This window comes from Dermochelys coriacea, chromosome 3 (assembly GCF_009764565.3).
Source record: "Dermochelys coriacea isolate rDerCor1 chromosome 3, rDerCor1.pri.v4, whole genome shotgun sequence".
In the NCBI taxonomy this organism is placed as follows: Eukaryota; Metazoa; Chordata; order Testudines; family Dermochelyidae; genus Dermochelys; species Dermochelys coriacea.
Window position 1 is genome coordinate 594,282 of NC_050070.1, and position 22,697 is coordinate 616,978.

At 50.0% G+C, this 22,697-nt stretch overlaps 1 protein-coding gene across 4 annotated transcripts in view; it reads right to left on the reverse strand.

Moving 5' to 3' along the window:
* Positions 1 to 22,697, reverse strand: part of NRBP1 (nuclear receptor binding protein 1) — a 75,781-nt gene that overhangs the window by 974 nt on the left and 52,110 nt on the right. For 2 of the 4 annotated variants that reach the window (XM_043509920.1, XM_038397434.2), the window contains exons 8-15: positions 20,588 to 20,671; positions 20,217 to 20,275; positions 16,304 to 16,402; positions 16,041 to 16,173; positions 15,653 to 15,755; positions 740 to 790; positions 479 to 614; positions 333 to 386 (exon numbers count right to left, since the gene is read on the reverse strand). In XM_043509920.1, the coding sequence (XP_043365855.1) occupies positions 333 to 386; positions 479 to 614; positions 740 to 790; positions 15,653 to 15,755; positions 16,041 to 16,173; positions 16,304 to 16,402; positions 20,217 to 20,275; positions 20,588 to 20,671 (719 nt within the window). The remainder of the gene's footprint in view (positions 1 to 332; positions 387 to 478; positions 615 to 739; positions 791 to 15,652; positions 15,756 to 16,040; positions 16,174 to 16,303; positions 16,403 to 20,216; positions 20,276 to 20,587; positions 20,672 to 22,697) is intronic. The other 2 variants (XM_043509921.1, XM_038397435.2) reach the window with 1 other exon arrangement.

Here is a 22,697-nt window from a genome sequence, read left to right on the forward strand (position 1 = left end):
CTCCCCATGGGACAGAATGCACCACACCCAAGCCAGGAAATGCCACGCTCTCCCCTGCATGAGAAGCGTGGATCCCGCAGGGACTGCGCTGCTCCAGGTGGGCTGCCAAGCTCTGCCCCAGATCACCAAGTCTGTCGTGGCTTTGGGCCCTGCGTACTGGAGTCCTGCCAGGGCAGCAGTGCTCAGGAGCCAGCACGTCCAGGCTACAGCACGGTTCACCCCACCACTGCTGCCAAGGGGGAGCAGACACTTGAAGCAGCGTGTTCAGTAATGGGGCCTTAAGACCCTGCCCGTACAGAACATGCGTGTGCAAGAGGGAGACAGAAACGTACATGGTGCTTGACTCCCTCCTCCACTGACTCAATGTTACACTGCATTAGCACCACCTGAAAGGAAGCAGAGAGGCCATGTGACTCCAGCTGTCACTGCACCGTGCAGCCACTAGCGGGAGAGCAGCAGCAGCATCTCCCGCTCTCACCTTGCGGGTCTCCACCTCAGCAGGTTCTGGCGTTGGGGTCTTCACTGACGGGGGGACAATGGGGGACTTCACCACCTCCTGCTGGGGCTGCTGGGGCCGAGGCATCCCAAAGGCTGTGAGTGGGTAGATGCCATTCCTGCAAGAGGAGCAGTGTTATGGAGGACGCTTGCCTTCTGGTGAGTGGAGGCAGCATCCAGGGACCTGCCCAGGGCCAGCTGCAGGCAAGGGAGTCTCACAGCATAGAGGGAGATGGCCTCTTACCTCACATCCTCCAGGAACTTGTCCAGCTCCAGTGCCGGGGACTGGGAGAAGCTGGAAAAAAAAAAAGGCACTTAAGTCACAAGCCAAGCCAAACCCAGCCTGTACCGCCTCCCTGCCCAGTGCCAGACGCCAGGCGTGGTGCTTGCCTGACAGTTCTCTCTTCATTACAACCAGGGAGGTAGAGCCTCTCCCCTTTGCAATGCAGGGGATGGAGGCTCCAGGACTAAGCCCTGCCCTTCAGCCTGGGCCTTCCAAGGGGCTCTTCCAAAGCTGAACACGCTAGGAGCATTAAGGGAAATTAACAAGCCCTAACACAATGGTAGCCCACTGTGTTGACCAGCATGTTAACACATCACAAAGTGTAGTGCAGCCATTTAGCCTCTGCCAGGGAGGGATGAATGAGGAGAGGCCCTGCGAGCGGAGAAGTCACTCTGCTGCACAGCTTCTCTTCATCACTCACGCTGTACTAGCGGAGAGGGATAAAGCAGAACTGTCAGCAGAGCAGTAGAACAGGCAGAAATAGGTAGAAGTTCCATCCATATAAAGCAAGATCTTTGTAATTAAAGGACTTACTTGGGAACCAACCCAGTAGCACCTACCTACCAAAGGATGCTTATGAACACAGGAGCCTCCAGACTGGATCACACCAGGTTCCCTGTCTTCTGACAGTGGCAGCACTAGATAATGCTGAGGAAGAGGAGAGAACCCTGGGGTAGCAGAGGTGGGATAATCTACTCCCCACATAGACCTCACCATGGTATCTAATAGCTGGAGATTGATTTAAGCCCTGAAGGAAGAGGTTTAATGTTGCTGCCACACTTATCAACTGTGATCGTGCTGAATAGTTTTGATCCAGTGTCCAGCCCTTTTCGCATTTACTAAATTCTGGCTTCAGCCACTTCCCACTTTGGGGTCGACGTACGTACGTACATATGTACGTACGTGTGTGTGTGTGTGTGTGGTGTTTCTTTTCCTCCTTTCCCTTTTAATAACTGAACACTGCCATTCTTGTGCAGGGAGAACAGATGCTCCTGCTCTCCCTTCTTTACTATTGATTTTATATACCTCTGTCACATCCCCTCTTATTCATCTCCTTTCTAAGGTAAAAATCCCCATCTCTTCAGTCTTCCTGGAGAATTTTTACAGGTCCTTGATCATTCTCATTGCTCTTCTCTGAACCACTTTCAGTTCTGCAATGTCCTGGGAGATAAGGTGATCCAAGTACCCCATGTTGGCCACAGTCGGCGGGTACACAGTTAAGTACGTACCCAGGGACTTGCCTAGATGGGCATGTTTTCCTTGTGATTGTCATCTTCATGGTATTTCAGCAAAGGGGACCATTTGGTCCCTGCCGAAAGCTACGAATTCGCTGGTTGTCATGGTTATTGCGGGATGTGCATGTGGAAGAGATTAAGAGTCATGTGACAGGTGGAATATTGTGTCCCAAAGCTGCTGGAGGTGAAATTGGGCAGGAGGGGTGGTTCTCAGAGCTCACTCAATCAAACATGACAGCAACAGATGTCTTTCTACCTAGCCCCACCAAGAGTCTACGATCGAGACAAGGTGCAGGCTTGCACCTTTACACAAAGCACAAAAGAACCCAAGAAAAAGACCCTGAACAGGGGGATGACGATGGGACAAGCTGATAACAAAGGAGACAAAAGGTCTGGTTCTGTGTAATAGGAGAAAGAAGGGCACAAGATGTTGTCCATTACAGAAGTGAGGTGCTGCCAGCATGAGTGGAAAGTGACTCCCAGCTCTCTGGACTGGGCAGGAGTTGCACAGACTGACCATTGCATGAGAAATCCCTCAGACCAGAAAAGAACTTGCTAACACCGTGGAGTCTACACGAGCATCTTCTGTTTTTCTTTTACCCGTCACCAGATGTTTCCAGCTCTTCTCCTTGCTGCTATTTGAATCTCTCAAGCTTTGTCCCAAACTGCCACTAGGTTTTATTAGAGACATGGCTCAATGCTGTATGTTAAGGACAGAGCAGATCTGTGGTGACGCTAGTGAAGGGGGGGGATGCTGCTTCCACAGAGGCAGCGAATCTCCGTACATTGCGTGTGTCCAGAAGTTGCGGGACTGGGCACTTGAGTGTAATGAAGTGGTGTGTACAAACAGGCTGGGGAGACTTGTGCCCCAGGGCCACAGTAGAACTCAAGGGGTTAACTAGCCCCATAGATTATCTCCACTCAGGCTCCCTAAGCGAGCCCTGGAGGCAAAGAGCTGGGGTATGCAAATTGTTCGCTTACAGAAGGAAAGAACAGGGCTTGCAGAGCCTGGAGTGGGCTGCTTGTGTTGCCAGCAGCTGCTAGTTTTGGGCAGGTTCCCTAAGGGGGCACAGAGAAGGCTCCCTTGCACTGTAAGCAGGTGGGAGTGACTCACCCTGTAGCCCGGGGGTAACACTGAAAGCGTCAGTGACCAGCACTCCACCCAGAACCCACCTGAAGCCACACCAATTTACAGAACTGCATTAGAATGTTCTCTATTCACTATCCCGCTCTCCATGCATCCTAACACGCTGTTTGCTTGACTGCCCTGCACAGAGCCCAGGTCTCACCAAACTATCTACAGCAACGCTCCTGTGTGCAACTTAAGACTGCCACCACATACCCAACGCGGATCAAAACCTGTTCCTTCTGTGAAGGGACGGACACCAACCTTGCACAGCGTTTCCTCAGATGAGGCTTAGACATGTTCTTCCCACAATGCTGCTAGGCCTTGGAGAGAGCCCCTGTCCGATTCCTGAATGGCTTCGCAAATGCCTAACAGGATTTTAACCTCTTGCCTGCTGCAACTATGAAGCCCTGCGGCCCCTGGACAGAAAGGTTTCTGGAGCTAAGAACAGCCCTCTCTTACAGCATAACAGATAGAGGCATCAGTTGCAAAACCTGCCTTTCAGAGACAGCAGCAAGTAGAAAAGCCAGCCACAAGCTTGTGTAATTTGGTCAGTTTGAGGACTATCACCACCGGATAATGCTCAAATGGAGAGTCCCATGTACCTACATAAAGAATGCTCCGAGGGCTGGTACCCACTTTTCTACAGGGCTTGGCTCGTAGGACTCCAAGCATCCACCAGGAGACTAGTGTAGCCAAGATCACCATAACTTTGCAATGATTATTATTTAGAGGCCAGTGCCCCCGTGCCAGGCCCTGTACAGATGGCTCTTTCCCCAAAGTGCTTACTATATCCCTTTGCACCAGAAATGAAACTTGACTAAACAATAAATAAAAGTTTCCTGGTTGAGTTCTGTCTGGACAGCTTGAATGATGGTTTGCTGAACTGCACCTCAATTCCAATCCCCAAGCTGTGGATATTTTACTAAAAGATGTGCTCTAGGAATTACTGAGAGACCTCTGTTGTACAGGAGTCAGACTAGAGGATCATAAAGAACCCTTCCGGCCATGAAAAACTGTAGGTAGTCCAAATCTGCTTCAAGAGGTCTGTTCTTTTCTGCATGTGCAATGGAGATTCCCTGGCCACCATAAGACAAGGACAAGGAGGACTTCACATCTCTCTTTTCCATATCCTTTATGTGAACTGTTATGAAAGGAAACAGGTTCTTCTCTGCTTGGGACAATATTTCTCTGAGACGCTCTGATCTTGGTTCTGTTCAGACATGCTACAGATTGAGCTGTCAAAGGGAACTAACAGGACATGGTGTTCCATGAAGGAGGAGTGCTGGGCAGAGACGGGCTCCATCTTACGAAGAGAGGGAAGAACATCTTTGCCAGCAGGCTGGCTAACCTAGTGAGGAGGGCTTTAAACTAGGTTCACCGGGGGAAGGAGACCAAAGCCCTGAGGTAAGTGGGAAAGCGGGATACCGGGAGGAAGCACAGGCAGGAATGTCTGTGAGGGGAGGGCTCCTGCCTCATACTGGGAATGAGGGGCGATCAACAGGTTATCTCAAGTGCTTATATACAAATGCACAAAGCCTTGGAAACAAGCAGGGAGAACTGGAGGTCCTGGTGATGTCAAGGAATTATGACGTGATTGGAATAACAGAGACTTGGTGGGATAACTCACATGACTGGAGTACAGTCATGGATGGTTATAAACTGTTCAGGAAGGACAGGCAGGGCAGAAAAGGTGGGGGAGTAGCACTGTATGTAAGGGAGCAGTATGACTGCTCAGAGCTCCGGTACGAAACTGTGGAAAAACCTGAGTGTCTCTGGATTAAGTTTAGAAGTGTGTGCAACAAGAGTGATGTCATGGTGGGAGTCTGCTATAGACCACCGGACCAGGGGGATGAGGTGGATGAGGCTTTCTTCCGGCAACTCACGGAAGCTACTAGATCGCATGCCCTGATTCTCATGGGTGACTTTAATTTTCCTGATATCTGCTGGGAGAGCAATACAGCGGTGCATAGACAATCCAGGAAGTTTTTGGAAAGCATAGGGGACAATTTCCTGGTGCAAGTGCTAGGGGAGCCAACTAGGGGGAGCGCTTTTCTTGACCTGCTGCTCACAAACCGGGTAGAATTAGTGGGGGAAGCAAAAGTGGATGGGAATCTGGGAGGCAGTGACCATGAGTTGGTTGAGTTCAGGATCCTGACGCAGGGAAGAAAGGTAAGCAGCAGGATACGGACCCTGGACTTCAGGAAAGCAGACTTTGACTCCCTCAGGGAACAGATGGCCAGGATCCCCTGGGGGACTAACATGAAAGGGAAGGGAGTCCAGGAGAGCTGGCTGTATTTCAAGGAATCCCTGTTGAGGTTACAGGGACAAACCATCCCGATGAGTCGAAAGAATGGTAAATATGGCAGGCGACCAGCTTGGCTTAATGGTGAAATCCTAGCGGATCTTAAACATAAAAAAGAAGCTTACAAGAAGTGCAAGGTTGGACATATGACCAGGGAAGAGTATAAAAATATTGCTCGGGCATGTAGGAAAGATATCAGGAGGGCCAAATCGCACCTGGAGCTGCAGCTAGCAAGAGATGTCAAGAGTAACAAGAAGGGTTTCTTCAGGTATGTTGGCAACAAGAAGAAAGCCAAGGAGAGTGTGGGCCCCTTACTGAATGAGGGAGGCAAGCTAGTGACAGAGGATGTGGAAAAAGCTAATGTACTCAATGCTTTTTTTGCCTCTGTTTTCACTAACAAGGTCAGCTCCCAGACTGCTGTGCTGGGCAACACAAAATGGGGAAGAGATGGCCAGCCCTCTGTAGAGATAGAGGTGGTTAGGGACTATTTAGAAAAGCTGGACGTGCACAAGTCCATGGGGCCGGACGAATTGCATCCGAGAGTGCTGAAGGAATTGGCGGCTGTGATTGCAGAGCCCTTGGCCATTATCTTTGAAAACTCGTGGCGAACGGGGGAAGTCCCGGATGACTGGAAAAAGGCTAATGTAGTGCCCATCTTTAAAAAAGGGAAGAAGGAGGATCCTGGGAACTACAGGCCGGTCAGCCTCACCTCAGTCCCTGGAAAAATCATGGAGCAGGTCCTCAAAGAATCAATCCTGAAGCACTTAGAGGAGAGGAAAGTGATCAGGAACAGTCAGCATGGATTCACCAAGGGAAGGTCATGCCTGACTAATCTAATCGCCTTTTATGATGAGATTACTGGTTCTGTGGATGAAGGGAAAGCAGTGGATGTATTGTTTCTTGACTTTAGCAAAGCTTTTGACACGGTCTCCCACAGCATTCTTGTCAGCAAGTTAAGGAAGTATGGGCTGGATGAATGCACTATAAGGTGGGTAGAAAGCTGGCTAGATTGTCGGGCTCAACGGGTAGTGATCAATGGCTCCATGTCTAGTTGGCAGCCGGTGTCAAGTGGAGTGCCCCAGGGGTCGGTCCTGGGGCCCGTTTTGTTCAATATCTTCATAAATGATCTGGAGGATGGTGTGGATTGCACTCTCAGCAAATTTGCGGATGATACTAAACTGGGAGGAGTGGTAGATACGCTGGAGGGGAGGGATAGGATACAGAAGGACCTAGACAAATTGGAGGATTGGGCCAAAAGAAATCTAATGAGGTTCAATAAGGATAAATGCAGGGTCCTGCACTTAGGATGGAAGAATCCAATGCACCGCTACAGACTAGGGACCGAATGGCTCGGCAGCAGTTCTGCGGAAAAGGACGTAGGGGTGACAGTGGACGAGAAGCTGGATATGAGTCAGCAGTGTGCCCTTGTTGCCAAGAAGGCCAATGGCATTTTGGGATGTATAAGTAGGGGCATAGCGAGCAGATCGAGGGACGTGATCGTTCCCCTCTATTCGACACTGGTGAGGCCTCATCTGGAGTACTGTGTCCAGTTTTGGGCCCCACACTACAGGAAGGATGTGGATAAATTGGAAAGAGTACAACGAAGGGCAACGAAAATGATTAGGGGTCTAGAGCACATGACTTATGAGGAGAGGCTGAGGGAGCTGGGATTGTTTAGTCTGCAGAAGAGAAGAATGAGGGGGGATTTGATAGCTGCTTTCAACTACCTGAAAGGGGGTTTCAAAGAGGATGGCTCTAGACTGTTCTCAATGGTAGCAGATGACAGAACGAGGAGTAATGGTCTCAAGTTGCAATGGGGGAGGTTTAGATTGGATATTAGGAAAAACTTTTTCACTAAGAGGGTGGTGAAACACTGGAATGCGTTACCTAGGGAGGTGGTAGAATCTCCTTCCTTAGAGGTTTTTAAGGTCAGGCTTGACAAAGCCCTGGCTGGGATGATTTAACTGGGACTTGGTCCTGCTTTGAGCAGGGGGTTGGACTAGATGACCTTCTGGGGTCCCTTCCAACCCTGATATTCTATGATTCTATGATTCTACAAGAATAACCTAAGCTATGTCTTTATCTTGAACAGCAATTTGAACATCAGAGGAACTAGGGGAAATTCATACAGAAGTCTGGACTCCAACAAAGGAGAAAGGTATCTCCCAGGGAGTGGTGACTCAGACCACCATGAGCAGAACTTGGCACATTTCTTGGTTTTGGATGTGGCGATCTAGACTGTCTGTGGGACACCCCAACAGTGAAATACGCATTGGCATATAGTGGGATCTATCTTCCATTCTTGATCTTGTGAGAAGCATCTGCTGTGGTGTTCTGTACACCTGGGAGGTAAGATGCTGAGATGTTGATCTGGTTTCATCTGCACCAATTCCAAAGTCTCACTGCTTTGGTGCAGAGGGAAGGCAATCTCGTTCCCCCTTGGCAGTATATATAAAACATGAATGACATGTTGTCCACCATTAGTTTTATGTATTTACCTCCTGATCAGTGGAAGGAAATGGATACAAGCATTCTAACTGCTCTCAGTTCTAGCAAGTTGACGTGTGGGTGGACTCGAGAGAAGACCACCTGCCTTGAACAGTGTGAGCATCTAGGTGGGCTCTCCATCCCAGTAGGGATGCATCTGTTATTACTGATTCTAGAAATGGTGGAGCGCAGGGAACCCCTGTGCAAACATTGTGAGGGTTCTTCCACCAGGCGAGGGATTTTTATTTTTTACTACCAAAGGCACGAGAGTAGCATGTTTAAGCTGTGTCTGCTTGGTGAGTAAACAGTTCTGAGCCACCTTTGGAAGCAAGGTATGCGAAGTCTCATATGAATCATCTCCCCACTGTATTTTCCACTGAATGCATCCAATGAAGTGAGCTGTAGCTCAAGAAAGCTTATGCTCAAATAAATTTGTTAGTCTCTAAGGTGCCACAAGTCCTCCTTTTCTTTTTATGATTTATTACAAATGTGCCAGCCACCATACGTCCCAATAGCTGAAGACAATTTCTGGCTGATGTTTGAGGGCTGACTTGAACTGTAGTGACTAAATTGACTAGGGGGTATGAACCTGTGGGAAGGGAGGAATCCTCTGGGTGTTACTGCTTTGAGGTAAGCACCTATGAATGCCAGATGTTGTATGGGGATTAAGGTGGACATTTGGATGTTTATTTGTAGTCTCAGTCTGAGAATTAGGTCTACAACCTCTGAGTGGCCACTGAAGCTTCATTGAAGGACTGCCTTAGAGCAGGCAGTCATCAAGGTATGGGAAAAATCAGAATTCCTTGTTTGCGAAGATGAGCCACTACCACAGAAAGAATTTCTGAGAACACTCTGGGTGCAGACGAGACACCAAACAGGAACACCCTGTACTGAAAGTATTCTTGACTCAGAGTGAAGTGTATGCCCCTTCTGTGGGAAGGGCTGATTGCTATATGGATGTAAGCACCCTGACAGTTGACTGCCAAGAACAAGTCCCCTTGGTCCAATGACAGAATTATTGTTGCAAGAGTTACCATTTTGAACCTCTGAATAGTTATCAATCAGTTGAGTAATCGGAGATCTTTTTTGGAACCAGGAAATATATGGACTAAAATCCCCTCCGTATCATGTGGGAACTAGTTCTGTAGCACCCAGATTCAGGAGAGAGAGTTGATTTCCTGTCGCAAAAGGTGCTTGTGAAAGAGGTCCCTGAGGAGGGACGGGGGAATTGGGAAACAGAGTAACCTGTTGAAATGATCTCCAGTACTTGTCTGTAGCAATATAGAATAGAATCATTGAATATCAGGGTTAGAAGGGACCTCAGGAGGTCATCTAGTGCAACCCCCTGCTCAAAGCAGGACCAACCCCAACTAAATCATCCCAGCCAGGGCTTTGTCAAGCCTGACCTTAAAAATTTCTAAGGAAGGAGATTCCACCACCTCCCTAGGTAACTCATTCCAGTGTTTCACCACCCTCCTAGTGAAAAAGTGTTTCCTAATATCCAACCTAAATCTCCCCCATTGCAACTTGTGAGACCATTACTCCTTGTTCTGTTATCTACTACCACTGAGAACAGTCTAGATCCATCCTCTTTGGAACCCCCTTTCAGGTAGTTGAAAGCAGCTATCAAATCCCCCCCCCCCATTCTTCTCTTCCACAGACTAAACAATCCCAGTTCCCTCTGCCTCTTCTCGTAAGTCATGTGTTCCAGTCCCCTCATCATTTTCGTTGCCCTCTGCTAGACTCTTTCAAATTTTTCCACATCCTTCTTGTAGTGTGGGGCCCAAAACTGGACACAGTACTCCAGATGAGGCCTCACCAATGTTGAATAGAGGGGAACGATCACGTCCCTCGATCTGCTGGCAATACCCCTACTTATACATCCCAAAATGCCATTGGCCTTCTTGGCAACAAGGGAACACTGACTCATATCCAGCTTCTCATCCACTGTAACCCCTAGGTCCTTTTCTGCAGAACTGCTGCCTAGCCATTCGGTCCCTAGTCTGTAGCAGTGCATGGGATTCTTTCATCTGAAGTGCAGGACTCTGCACTAGTCCTTGTTGAACCTCAGTTTTCTTTTGGGCCAATCCTCTAATTTGTCTAGGTCCCTCTGTATCCTATCTACCTCTCCTCCCAGTTTAGTGTCATCTGCAAACTTGCCAAGGGTGCAATCCACATCATCCTCCAGATCATTTATGAAGATATTGAACAAAACCAGCCCGAGGACCGACCCTTGGGGCACTCAACTAGACGTGGAGCCATTGATCACTACCCGTTGAACCTGACAATCTAGCCAACTTTCTATCCACCTTATAGTCCATTCATCCAGCCCATGCTTCTTTAACTTGCTGGCAAGAACACTGTGGGAGACCGTGTCAAAAGCTTTGCTAAAGTCAGGGAACAACACGTCCACTGCTTTCCCCTCATCCACAGAGCCAGTTATCTTGTCATAGAAGGCAAGTAGATTAGTCAGGCATGACTTGCCCTTGGTGAATCCATGCTGACTGTTCCTGATCACTTTCCTCTCCTCTAAGTGCTTCAGAATTGATTCCTTGAGGACCTGCTCCATGATTTTTCCAGGGACTGAGGTGAGGCTGACTGGCCTGTAGTTCCCAGGATCCTCCTTCTTCCCTTTTTTAAAGATGGGCATTACATGAGCCTTTTTCCAGTTGTCCGGGACTTCCCCCGATCGCCATGAGTTTTCAAAGATAACGGCCAATCATAAGGAGACAGCAGGAGTTCCCATTTCCTTCTGGCGCTTAACTTTAATTTCAGGCAGAAATTGCACTTTTGGGGAACATGCGACTCTCCAAGGCAGTGGATAAACCAGGAATGTCCATCCCTGTCCAGGACAGCCTCTTGGTGCACAAGGCAACCTTTAAACCTGGGAGAACCAGGCATACCCTCTCCCAGGGTTTCAGTTCCCCTGAGGGAAAGAGAACAAGAAATAGGGGGGAGAGACAAGGGTCCTTATGCTAAAAACTATAAAAATTACTCCAGCTAACTACCGCAAACGAAACTAAGAACTAATGCTAACTAGAGGAAAATGCAGTTGAGGCAAGCTCAACTCGGACGCTGCTGAGCCTCCATCTCAGGCCAAGGAGTGGAGAAGGAACTGAGGGCGGCTCACCCGCACAGCCCTTTAGCCCCAGGGCACAAGGCTGCCGGGGAGGGAGGGGGAGGCGCGGGCGCAGCACATGCATGTGATCCGACGAAGTGGGTGTTCACCCACGAAAGCTTATGCCCCAATATGTCTGTTAGTCTATAAGGTGCCACAGGACTCTTTGCCACTTTTACAAGTCCATCAATGGCTATCAACCAAGATGGTCCGGGATGCAACCTCATGCTCTGGGCGTCCCTAAGACTCCGACTGTTAGAAGCTGGGACTGGACAAGAGGGGATGAATCACTCAGTAGTTGCCTGTTCTGTTCTCTCCCTCTGAAGCACCCGGCAGCAGCCACCGTTAGAGACAGGGCACTGGGCTAGATGGACTATTGGTCTGACCCAGTCTGGCCGTTCCGATGCTCCCTGGCAAAGGAAGGGTCTCGGGGTGAACGCCAGGGCAGGCGCAATTCCCATTACACTGCAAGCTGAGGCAGAGATTCCCAGGAGTCCCAGGCTTCTCTGCATGGCTGGGATGGGAGGGAGGGAGTTGATAACCCTTCTCCAACTGCTCATTAACAACACAAATCATTACTTTATAAAGGGACACTTCCTTTGTCATAAATTATAAGTGCAGGAGGGACCACTGTGATCTACTCTGATTTCCCACAGAACAATGGCCATAGGACTTCCGTCAATTAATTCCTGTTTGAACTAGAATCTTGGGTTAGAAATGGTCAGTAATGGAGAATCCACCATGACCACTGGTAAATTGTTTCAGTAGTAAATTACCATCTCTGTTAAAAATGTACATCTTACTTCCAGTCCAGTTTTGTCTACCTTCAACTTCTGGCCATTGGAACTTTTTGGACCTGTCTCTGCTAGACAAGAGGACCCATTAATAAATGTGTATTCCTCATGTAAGTACTTACAGACTCAGCAAGTCACCCCTTAAACCTTCTCTTTGCTAAGCTAAATAGATAGAGCTCCTGGAGTCCATCACTGTAAGGCAGGTTTTCTAATCCTTTAATCATTCTTGTGGCTCTTCTCTGACCCCCCTCTCCAATTTAACAACATGCTTCTTGAATTGTGGGCACCAGAACTAGATTCAGTTTTCCAGCAGTGGTCTGTTTGGGACCTGGAGCCTGGAAGACTTATCCCTGGGCAGGCTGAGAGGGGCTTTGGTCCCCTAGGGAATCCAGATGCTCCAGGGCAGGCCTCCCACGACAGTCGCTGTTTCGGGCAAGGGGCTGACACCCTCGTATGCCAGTCTGATTCAAAGGCCCATGCCCTGGCAGAGTGAGCGTCAGTAGCTTGGGGAAGCAGAGCATAGCTCGCCCTCTGCAGCGCCTCAAAAGATGCCTATAGCACGCTTAGATTTTGCTTGATGCTTGTGGGGCTCTGCACTACTGGGATGGAGATGGAGGGAGCCTGCTAGAGAGAGGCTGCACTGGAGGGTTAGAGCCTCAGTTCCCCAGCTCAGGAGAGCAAGAGGAGTTAGATGCTGAAATGAAGTCACAACTGCATGAAAATGAGTAAAACTAGTTATAAAACAAAGCAGTTGAAAGAAACTGACCCACCAGCTTGTTCCACTACTGGCGGCAGGATTCCTGGTGTCCTGACTGAAGGCTGGGCTTAATCTTGGACCCTCCAACAACAATGCAGATCCCAGAGGTCAGAGGCCTCTTGTGAATGAGAAGGTATTCAGAGAAAAGACTCCTGGTGACCAACCCCTAACTTCTTGCACTCCCCAGCCCTCCTGAATGCTCCACTCTCTGCCAGGCACACAGCAAGAGCCTCCTGCTTTATATGACTGCACAAACCTCAGACACCACACCACCACCTCCTCACATATATGGCACCTGCGTCACCCGAGTGTCTGGGGAATCAAGCTGCTACAACCCTCATCTACCCAACCCCACCCCTCCTGCCTCCCATCACTCCCACATGACAAGCTAGGTCCGACAAGTAGCGTAAGCCCCCAGAGCACAGCCCTGTGCACCACCAGGGTGGTGTTCTAAAGGTAAAAGGGACAGAGCTCCTCTCCAAAAGGAAGCAGCCACTCCCTCCCCAACAGTGTTGCCACCTGTCTCAATATTTCATGTTCTCTTGAAGCCCCAGCTCCTGGAGCCAGGTGATCAGGTGACATTATTCCTTTCCTTTTTGTTTACTTACCCCACAGTAACGGTGGTTTGTTGAGGTGTTTGTTGTCTGTGCAGATTCCATAGTAGGTGTACATGCACTTCATGCACATGAGACTGGAAATTTGAAATAGCCATGTCCCTTGGGACCCTTGTGCCCTGTGTAAGGACAAAAGGGCAGAGTAGCCTCAACCCTAAACTAAACTAAACTGGGAGAAGTGGTAGATATAGTGGAGGGTAGGGTAGGATACAGAGGGACCTAGACAAATTAGAGGATTGGGCCAAAAGAAATCTGATGAGGTTCAACAAAGACAAGTGCAGAGTCCTGCACTTAGGACAGAAGAATCCCATGCACCACTACAGACTAGGGACCGAATGACTAGGCAGTAGTTCTGCAGAAAAGGACCTAGGGGTTACAGTGGACAAGAAGCTGGATATGAGTCAACAGTGTGCCATTGTTGCCAAGAAGGCTAATGGCATTTTGGGCTGTATAAGTAGGGGCATTGCCAGCAGATCGAGGGACGTGATTGTTCCTCTATATTCGATATTGGTGAGGCCTCATCTGGAGTACCGTGTCCAGTTTTGGGCTCCACACTACAAGAAGGATGTGGAAAAATTGGAAAGAGTCCAGGGGTGGGCAACAAAAATGATTAGGGGGCTGGAACACATGACTTCTGAGGAGAGGCTGAGGGAACTGGGATGGTTTAGTCTGCGGAAGAGAAGAATGAGGGGGGATTTGATAGCTGCTTTCATCTACCTGAAAGGGGAATGGATCTAGACTGTTCTCAGTCGTAGCAGATGACAGAACAAGGCTTAATGGTCTCAAGTTGCAGTGGAGGAGGTTTAGGTTGGATATTAGGAAAAAGTTTTTCACTAGGAGGGTGGTGAAGCACTGGAACGGGTTTCCTAGGGAGGTGGTGGAATCTCCTTCCTTTGAGGTTTTTAAGGCCCAGCTTGACAAAGCCCTGGCTGGGATGATTTAGCTGGGGTTGGTCCTGCTTTGAGCAGGGGGTTGGACTAGATGACCTCCCGAGGTCCCTTCCAACCCTGATATTCTATGACCCTCCTTCTGCTCCTGGCAGTTGCAGCCAGATGGCATATGGTGAACATCCCACCCACTACCCTCCTTAGACTTTAAAACCAATTTTTCATCTAACCTTGGGACGGAATCTTCCCAGTCCCATTGAACTGGACACTGACAAAGAAGAAAAGCTGTCGGTGTCTGCCCCCGGCTCCCCAGCCCACTCCTGTGCACAGGAACAAGCTGCTTTGTACACACCACACCACCTGGCAGATTCCAAACCCTGCCCCCATCCTTTGATTGGCTGATCCCTATTGAGATGGACATATCCAGGCATGCTCAGCTCAAGCTAAATCTGCCAGAGAGCAGTCCACAGGGGTCACTTTAGACCCAGAAGTGACAGTCACAGGCTGGGCAAGCCTGGATGTGTGGTTCCTAGAGGAGAACTTGCATATACACCTGTCCAGGGTGGGGCTCTGCCCTAGGCAGCAGAGATAGTGGGTCAGACATTTGCCATGTTCTGTCTGGCTGCCATAGGCAGCAAGAGGGAACTGAAGGACAGCCGTGACGGCTCTACCCTTTGTGCTGCCGCAAGAGGCGGCACAGGGCACATGCACAGCCCCAGACACGGCTACTCAAGACTCCACTCACATGCATGAGGTGCATATGCACCTACAGTGGGATCCACTCTGGCGACAGCTCAAAGAAAAACAAGTTTCTTACCAGCAGGGGTGTAGAGAGAAGCTTTAAAATGCAGGCGGGAAGAAAGAGACCCTTTCACTGGTTACTCAGTAAACTTCCCCGATTCTGAAGGCTTGGGGTACAGTGAGTATGACAGAGGTGACCTCAGGTTAGGCCTGAAGCGTTCACCAACTTCAGCACCGACTTCTGGGGGTAGCCTGACCCAGCAGGGAGGAGACTGAGCTGCAGGTCAGCGGAGCTAGCCTATCGCTCCTGCTTCCCAGCCCAGCCCAGCCCAGGGGACACTGCCTTTCCGGAGCCACATCCCCTCCCTGGATCAGTCCAGGCACACTGAACAATGGCTGCTCTGGGTAGTCCCATTTGGATCAGAACAACCCAGAGCAGCCAAAGACTGCTCCTCCCACACCCCCACCATCTATTCTCTTCCTCCAGTTTCTCCTCCTCTGCACCAGCAGCAACCCTCCCACCCCCATGGAGACCGCCAGGCTGGCTTCCTCTCACTCCCAGGCTCTTTGGGTCATTCCCCACACAATGAGTTGGCTCCCACCGGAGCAGAGTTTGGGAGCCTCACATGCTGAGCACTATGCTCTTGGTAGCAGGGCCTGTCTCTGTACAATGCCTGGCACAGAGGGTTCTGGCCAAGGACTGGGGCTCCCAGGTGCAACAGTAATACAGACCATGATGTGCTGGGCAGCTCTTGCTGATCACTGCAGCAGTGTGGGGAGGCTAGCTCTCCTGCAGAGAGGTGTACTCACATCATCCTGACCCCTTCCCTGTCTGTGTGGTTGATCTCTGCCAGCACTGCATTCATGTCCATGTTTTTGGTCATTTCTTCTAGAGCGTTTTCAGGAATCATATCTGCACAGAAGAAGAAGAAGATGGAGATTACACCCACACTGTCCCAACCCCTGCCCAATTTGCCTGAGGGCTGCAGGAAGCCATGGGATGCAGCTTTGAGACAGCCATACTGCTCTGCAGCAGGCAAGGCACTGCCAAGGGATGGACACTCAAGTGCTGCAACCATCCCAAGCCTCGCATTCCAGGCTAAGCTTCCGGCTTCCCAATGCTGGGATGGCTGTAGGGTGGTGGCTGCTGGAGTCTCCTAAAGCACAGAGCAAGTTGTGCCCTGGATCTCATACTCACGCTGGTGTCCAACAATACAGTGAGCGGCCAGTAACTTCATGGAGGGCACCTCGAACAGAGCTTGGTTGAAGAGGAGCTCCCGAGCAGTGGGACGTTTCCCAGGGTCCAGCTCCAGGCACTTCTGAATGAACTCCTGCAAGGCAATAAGCCAGACATAGGAAGGCACATCCAACAGAGCCAAGAGGGTGCTGCTGCTGCCACCAGAGGCCAAATCTGGGCCCTGCGTGTCAACAGGCATATTCCTAACACCGCCTTGTACTCACCCTCTGCAAGGGGTCCTCCAGCAGCTGGATGGCGCTGTTAATAGCCTCCTGGGGCACATAGGATGACTCACCATTACCCTGGATTTCCAGCACTGCCATCTGCCAGCAAAAACAAACATCAGGCCCAGCTGAGCCCAGGTGGCCTAGTCACTCTACCAGAGTTCAGCCCAAGTGAGTTACTCCCGGAATTGCGGGGGCGGGGAGAGAACGGAGGGAAACTCCATATTGCCAACTCTTGTAATTTGATCAGATGATATTTGGTGTTTCTTGTAAAGCACCAGCCCCTGGAGGCATGTGATTAAGTGAGAATCTCTGCTTATATATTTTCATTCCTCATGGTTGTAGGGACAAGCCTGAAAGCAGGACTCTAACATGGCCTAATGGCTCAGAAAGCAAATAAAAGCACCCACTGTTATTTAAAAATCATAGTTTCATCCCTCAGCTAGGTCCAATTTCCAGTCCAGCTCAAGATTTGCTGGGGTCTTACTCATGGTTTTTGAGCTCTCGGGGCTGGCAATACTGGATCTAATTGTAGGAGAGTAACTGAGCTGTCTGCAGGGAATGGTTCCACCGCTGCACTCCCTCAGGAACCATCTGGACTGCTGCCATAAATTTGCCAAAATTGTCCCTGCTCCCAGTGACTCCAGTGACCCAGAACGAGCTGGAAAGGCTATTTCCCCCAATACCATCAGAAAGGTAGCTAAGAAAGTGCTTTCAGCAGTGGGAGTGTTGCAATTCAGAGGGAACCTCAAAGAGCCACCAAGGCTACCCCATCCACTTCCAATGGCAGCCCAACACACAGATGGGAGTGTTGTAATAACTGGAGTCTAGCCGCCTGAAAACAGCATTGGAAAGAGGGTGAAAGCTCAAAGCATTACAATCACCTATGCCAACCGCGGACCGAGGAAGGCACAGATAGAGACTGAATTAGTCCAAACAAAGTTCAGCTGACACCACCCAAGCACTGTGTTGAAGCGTCACTGGGAACCAACATAAGAAGAATCAGAATGGACCAAATTGGAAATTGGACCTAGCTGAGAGAGAAACTATGGGATGGACTATTCTGCCCATTGCCCCCTTCTGAGGAATCATGTCAAGGAAACAGACTCCTGGGGGATTCCATTGCTTCACTCCAGAGCCTGACTGATTGTGCTCGAGGAGCCTCAGTCATCAGGAGGCCAGACCAGTGAGGACCCCAGACTGATATTCATGAGATCCTACTCTGTTTTCCCCTCTCTCCTGTGCTCCTTTCCATCCCCCACTGCTTTTCACAGCAGCAATGACCTGCACAGTCTTGGTATGGTGGGATGAAGTGGCGCATGCACATCTGCCCAGCCTGAGAAGCAACCGTGATGGAGCGGGACCCCCTAAACCAGCCCGATAGCGTCACACACCAGAGAGGGGAGCTAGGGTCCAAAGTTGAGGCTGACCTGCTAGCCCAGAACATCTGTCTGTGATTCACCAAGACCCTTGCATCCCAAGATTAACAAAAAAAGCCATATTTCCTGCCCCTTTTCTAATCTCTTCTGCTGGTCTGTTTTGTCAAAGGCAGAAAAGTAACCACCACTCACAACAGTCAACTCAAAATTCAATAGCACTAACTCTTTCTTCTCCATTAAGGACTGCTTGACAAAATAAGAGTGACAAATATCCTCTCTAAAAGAGGTCTGATAAGTTCTGATTGTGTTTGTTTTGCATAACAATTCCAATTCAAAATGCTCTATGTTTGATTCTTTTTTTCCCCGTCTCCCCTAATCAATAAACTTCCAACTTTGGCATGAATGTTCTAGTGCAGTGGTGCTCAGACTTTTCCAGTTGTGCCCCCTTGCCTGTAACGGAATTTGTCCATGCCTCTGCCCCCAACCCCACTGCTGCACAGCCAAGGCTTTCTCAGCAGCGGAGCTTGGGCTGAAGGTGGAGCTGGTCTGGGGGCAGAACCAGTCTGGGGACAGAGCAGAGCTGCGGCTGGGGGTGGAGAGGGAATGGGGGCAGAATAGGCTGGGGACAGAGCCAGGCTGCAGCTGGGGGTGGAGAAGGAACAGGAGCCGAGTTGGGCCTGGAGGCGAAGCAGGACTGGGGGCTGAATGGGGTTGAGAAAGGAGCAAGGCTGTGGGTGGAGCTCCCTCCCTGCCCCCTCTGGAGACTGGCCCAGTCCAGGCCCCACCCCAAATGTTTTTCTGCACCCCCCTGGGGGGTATACACCACAGTTTGGGGACCACTGTTCTAGCGTTTGCAATGGGACTAAGCACACAGAGGTCTCTGTACTCAAAACTCTGAACCATGTCTAACTCTTCAGCGTTGTGCAGCAACAGGGTCATGTTAAACACCTGCGACTTTCTGGTCTCATTGATGCCATCAAAATTAACTCAACTGCAAACCCGGCAGCATTCACTGAGGAGGTTGCCTCAGCCATTTCCAATGACAAATGTCTGCACGATAGATGGTGTCTCCAAAGCACCCGATCTTTCTTCTGCCAAGAGCACAGCTCATCAGGGCAGAGCACTGCAGCCCTGGCAATAAGGACCAATAAAACATGATCCCCTCTGCAGTGAACAACTCAGGTTACAAACTGCTGCTCTTCTCAGAGGAGACAATCAGCGAACTCCTCCTCAGGAAAACACGCTGCTCCCTTAGAGGGGGCACTTTGAGGCCCTGGACAAGAGTTGGGGGAATTGTCATGTACACATTTTGTTTGGTCTTCTGTGGAAGCAGGCGAAAGTCAACTACTGCAAAGGCTTCTGTACTGTTCAGTTCTTTCTATGCCCGCACCAGAGCCTTCGTATCCCAGGCTGGGAAGAATACTATTGGACTGCGCTCTGCATTCCTTGCCTTTCGTCTCCAGCAGGGAGCTGCCTCACCAGCTCCCTGACAAGACTTTCTGCTTTGCTGTTCCGGAGCATTTATTTGCCCCCATGTGTCACTCCCACAATTTATTTTCATGCTCCCCAGGCTCAGGTTTCAAAATACTGTATCATTGTCACTGCTCCATGCATTGAGAAATACCTACTTTCCATACAACCCTGAAGCGATGGGCAATCAGCGAGGTCAGATGAGAATCCCTTGTTACCACAGACCCCTTAGAACTCAAGGAGGTAGTTTAAGATTTTTGCTTCGCAGGGTTATTTTTGTGGTGTTAATCTGGACCCCTCCCTGCGTCTTCTATTGCTAGGCTGCAGGGGCTTAAATTACGGACTGCAGAGTTCTCTACCTGATCTATTTCCTGAAACCGGTTGCAGATTATATTTTTTCTGCTGAACTTCCGATTCCTTGGCTCAGGCCTGGTGAACACAGGGACATAGGAATGTTCAGGCCAAATCAGAGCAGGGGTCCATCTACCCCCATCTCCTGGCTCCAAGAGTAACCAGCACCAGCTGCTTCAGAGTTAGGAAAAAGCAGCCCCAAAATGGACAATTATAGAATAAACTGCCCAGGGCCAGTTCTGTCTAACCTCAGGCAGATGGTTTATGCCCTGAAGCAGGAAGCTTCGTATTCCTTATTAAACTATCAAAACTGTGGTGGTTCAGATTCTCCATAAAAATTCATCCTTCTCCTTTGACTCCTAGTAAGCTTCTGGCCTCAATATCTTGTGGCACCAAGTTCCACAAGTTACTTGTTACATTTGGAACAGAAAAAGCCACCCAAAGGAGACCAATACAGAGGACAGACACTGATGGAGAGGCCCCAACCAGCCCAAATCCTTGTCTAGCATGTTACTGCCGGTGGGGGGGATGCAGCAGGGGGAGGGCATGGATCTTGGTGACAAATGGTTGGACTGCTGCTGAGGGATTGGGGGATAATGAGCAACTCCATCAGAGAGGATTCTTTTTTCATTCAGAAATCCCTCCCCATGCCCAGAACATACCCCCATGCCAACTCCCTTCACGCTAAGACAAGAGGAGCCCTGCCCACTCACCTCGAGCGCACACATCCCGAAGGAATAGATGTCCACAGCAGTGGTGACATTGGTGACTTCTGTAATACAGGAACAAGGCTCCACAGTCAGTCCCCAACAGGACAGGCCCAGCACCTTATAGCACTAGGAGCTGCCACACCAGGCAGTGAAATCCTGCAGCCCCCTCCCTTCCACTACTATTCCAGGGACAAGGGCTCTCAGTGGCTCCAGATCAAGGCCACACAGCCCCAGGGGGAGTAGCATTAGCTCCCCTTAGCTGCAGCCTCTCATGGGAGATGCAGGTAATAGCCACCCACAGACCGGCTACTAGCAAGACACAGGCCAGCCATGCCACACCCAAGGCCTGCGGGCACTGTGCTGCTGTATTGTACCTCCATACTCTGGGGCAAAGAAGTGCAGGTTCTTCTGCTCCTCACGACATGTCTTCACATGGTTGTTGATGGTGTCTGGTGCCACTGGAAAAGAGTCACAGATGCTTACAATGCAGTAATCCTTGCCAGCTGGGCCCCAGGCTGCTCAGGGGGATGGCACAGCTGTCCATACTGACCCCAGGCACCAGCTCCCTCATCTCACATGGAGGTGGGTGCTCCTTCCCCATGCACAGGAGAGCAGAGGGGCACTGGAATGTTTCTCTACCCTGTTCCCTTGGCTGCACACTCACTGAGGAGACCTGGTCTTGGGCTCAAACAGCAACTGTGGAGTCCCTGGCTCCTTTAGAGGAAGGAGCAGCTAAATAAGGCCTCTCAAGTTTACAGCCAAGCCTGAAGACTCCCAGCTCAGATCCACAGCATTCAGCCACTTGAGGCTTGGCTACTGAGGCACTGAGTTTCAGACAGATTGCAGAGCTGTCAATGAGGCTACTTGTTCCATGACCAACAAGTTGTTGCTGGTGCAGATTCCTCTCTGCTAAGAGGTGTCTCTCAGTAGGGCAGAGTCAAGCACAAAGACCGCCAGTACAGAGAACAGATACCCTGATGGAGAAGGCCCAGCCAGCCCAGTGCCTCTGTGGGTCTACCTATGGATGTCTGCAGGAGGCCTCTGCCAGGAGCACTCGGCCTATTGGCAGCAGCAAGATGGCACCAAACCCAGCAGTGAGGGCAAGCAGAGCAGCATGAGCATGTGGGGCTTCCAAGGGGAGGGGATAAGCTCCTGAGACAACTTGCTCCATTAGGGGATTATGGACAAGTTTCCAAGAAAGAACAGCAGTCTAAACATTAGCCCCACAAGTTGTGGGGAGGAAAAATCAAGGTAAATAGAGAACACAAGGGTTCCCTCCTTCCTAGCACTCACCCCTCCCTGGAGCACAGCCACTCCTGCACCAAAGTCCTCCCAACACTACCACATCTCCTTGAGACAAGGCATCCACACCGTCCCACCCATAATCCTACAAAGTAGCAACACTTAACTCAGAACATTCTCCCACTAGTTACTCCTGGGAGAATTCTGCGCCACTGTGCACGCGCAGAATTCATGTCCCCTCCAGATTTGTTTTTTCTCTCGGCAGAAAATACACTCTGCCAGAGAGGCTCTGCAGTTATGCCTTTCAGCCACCAGGTGCTGCTGTGGTGCCAGAACAGAGGACAGCCAGCTCACCAGCTGTAGCAGTCAGCCGCCGATAGGGAGGGGTCAGAGTCTGCATTCCTCACAGCACCATGCCCGCAGGGCCAGGAGAGGAGGCATGAGATATGGGGGGAGACACAGAGGACAGGGCACACGGAGCTGCTGGGAGGGTCAAAGACTAGGGTTCAAAGGGCTAGTGGGGGGAATGGACTGGGGTTGGGGCTAAATAGGATTGGAGGTGCAGGGCCACCTGGGGACAGGGGGCAGATGTGCCTGACTGAATGGGAAAGGCTAGGGATCAGCCAAGTCTGCATGGGGAAGGCTCCCCAACAATCCCCACCCCCAAAAAACCCTGTTCCATTCTTCTTCCACCCACACCCAACAACCTTTCAGGTTTGCTCCCAGACTCCCGTCTAGCAATTACTTCCCTCAAAAACAGGGCAAAGGTTTGGGGAGAGGGGTGTGGGAAATACATTTCTGTATTGTAGTTTAACTGAGTTACTCAAAGGTCTGTATTAATATGCCTAGTAAGGAATCTATGTCAAAAAATGTCCAGAATCATTTTTGTCGTCAATTGTTACAAATATACTTGCCAACAGGTATTTTGAAATAAATTATCAAAATTGAAATTGGTGACTTATTTTGATAAATAAAATACACAAGTTTAAAATATTGTGCGCAGAATTTTTAATTTTTTGGCACACAATTCTCCCAGGAGTAAGCCTAGTGAATATGCCTCAGTTACGCCTTCCAAACTGAATCACAGCTGGCTATTCTTTCTAGCATACCTGTTTGAATGGGAGACTCCATACAGTGCTTGTTTCAAAAAGGTAGAGATTTTTCTATTCCAAAGGAGGAACGACAGGGAGAAACTAAAAGGAATTTCACGCTGAGTGAGCTCAGACTAGTCCACAGTCTCAA